The sequence below is a fragment of the Elephantulus edwardii genome, unplaced genomic scaffold (genome assembly GCF_000299155.1).
Source record: "Elephantulus edwardii isolate Elephantulus edwardi_28Jun2011 unplaced genomic scaffold, EleEdw1.0 scaffold00284, whole genome shotgun sequence".
NCBI lineage: Eukaryota > Metazoa > Chordata > Mammalia > Macroscelidea > Macroscelididae > Elephantulus > Elephantulus edwardii.
Genome location: NW_006400034.1, coordinates 252,167 through 253,211, shown reverse-complemented (window position 1 = coordinate 253,211; position 1,045 = coordinate 252,167). Strand labels below are relative to the sequence as shown.

Below are 1,045 nucleotides of genomic sequence, written 5' to 3'. Positions count from 1 at the left end.
CTATGAGTCGGAAATGACTCGATGGCACATAACAACAACAACAGTATGTATAATCAACATTGTTAGTATATTTATAGAGCATATATCAACTTTTTAAAATGTATGTATACAATAAAAAAAAAAAATCACGGAAAGTGCTGCGTAAGGGAACGTTGCTCACGGATTCTCACCCTCCTCCCTGAACAACCTGTACCTTGAGATGACACATGACAAATTTGTGCATCAAGTGGTTCCATTTGGACTTCTTGAACAAGCTCTGATGTCCAATATCATGCTGCAAAAATGAAGCCTGAGCCTAGGAAAGACACAGATGCCGTTAGAGAAGCTGAAAAAAAAAATGAATGTTGGAGACCCTCTGGAGTTTTGATTGGTCTGTTTGCCAAGGACCGGGGGCTACATTGGACCTCAAACCACCTTCACTTTTCTGGGTGATTTTTTTAAAAAATTTCTAGATGGTTCTCTCAACCATGAAGACTTTCCTTAGCTGTTGTCACAACGTTCAGAGTGAAGCTGAAAGAGTATGGACTTTAAAGTCAGCCAGATTGGGGTTCAAAGCTGCTCTTCACTGTTCATGAACCAAGTGACTCTTGGCAAGTGATCGTGGCTCTGAATCTCAGCTCCTCACCTAATAAATGAGGAGTACAGTAACTGGCTCTCAGGGCTGCTGAGAAATGGAAATAGATGGGAAGAGTGCTGCCTGGGCAATGTCCCTAAAAGATGTGTGCTTCTTATTTGCAAAAGTCATTTTAAAAAAATGATTTTACATTGTTTTGCTTACAAAGTTCATATCCATTGTGTTTCACACTATTCTTCGTTCACATTGGATTTCATACTATCATTCCCATGCATGATGTTTTATAAAATGAATCATCATTGGACTATGCCCATCAGTACCCTGGCTTCTCAGGTCCCTGCCAGATCATTCCCATTTCCTTTATCCCCTCCCTCCACTTAACAAATTGTGCAACTTTGTGACTTCACCCCTACTAATCCTCACCCCTCTGCTCCCATCCCTTAACCCCGTGGGTCCCCATATATGTTTTAC

At 41.0% G+C, this 1,045-nt stretch overlaps 1 protein-coding gene across 1 annotated transcript in view; it reads right to left on the bottom strand.

The window, feature by feature from the left end:
* LOC102859261 (fatty acid desaturase 2-like protein FADS2P1-like) overlaps positions 1–1,045 on the bottom strand; it is a 66,447-nt gene that overhangs the window by 30,991 nt on the left and 34,411 nt on the right. Inside the window, exon 4 of the mRNA XM_006900445.1 lies at positions 194–295. Coding sequence (XP_006900507.1) covers positions 194–295 — 102 coding nt within the window. The remainder of the gene's footprint in view (positions 1–193; positions 296–1,045) is intronic.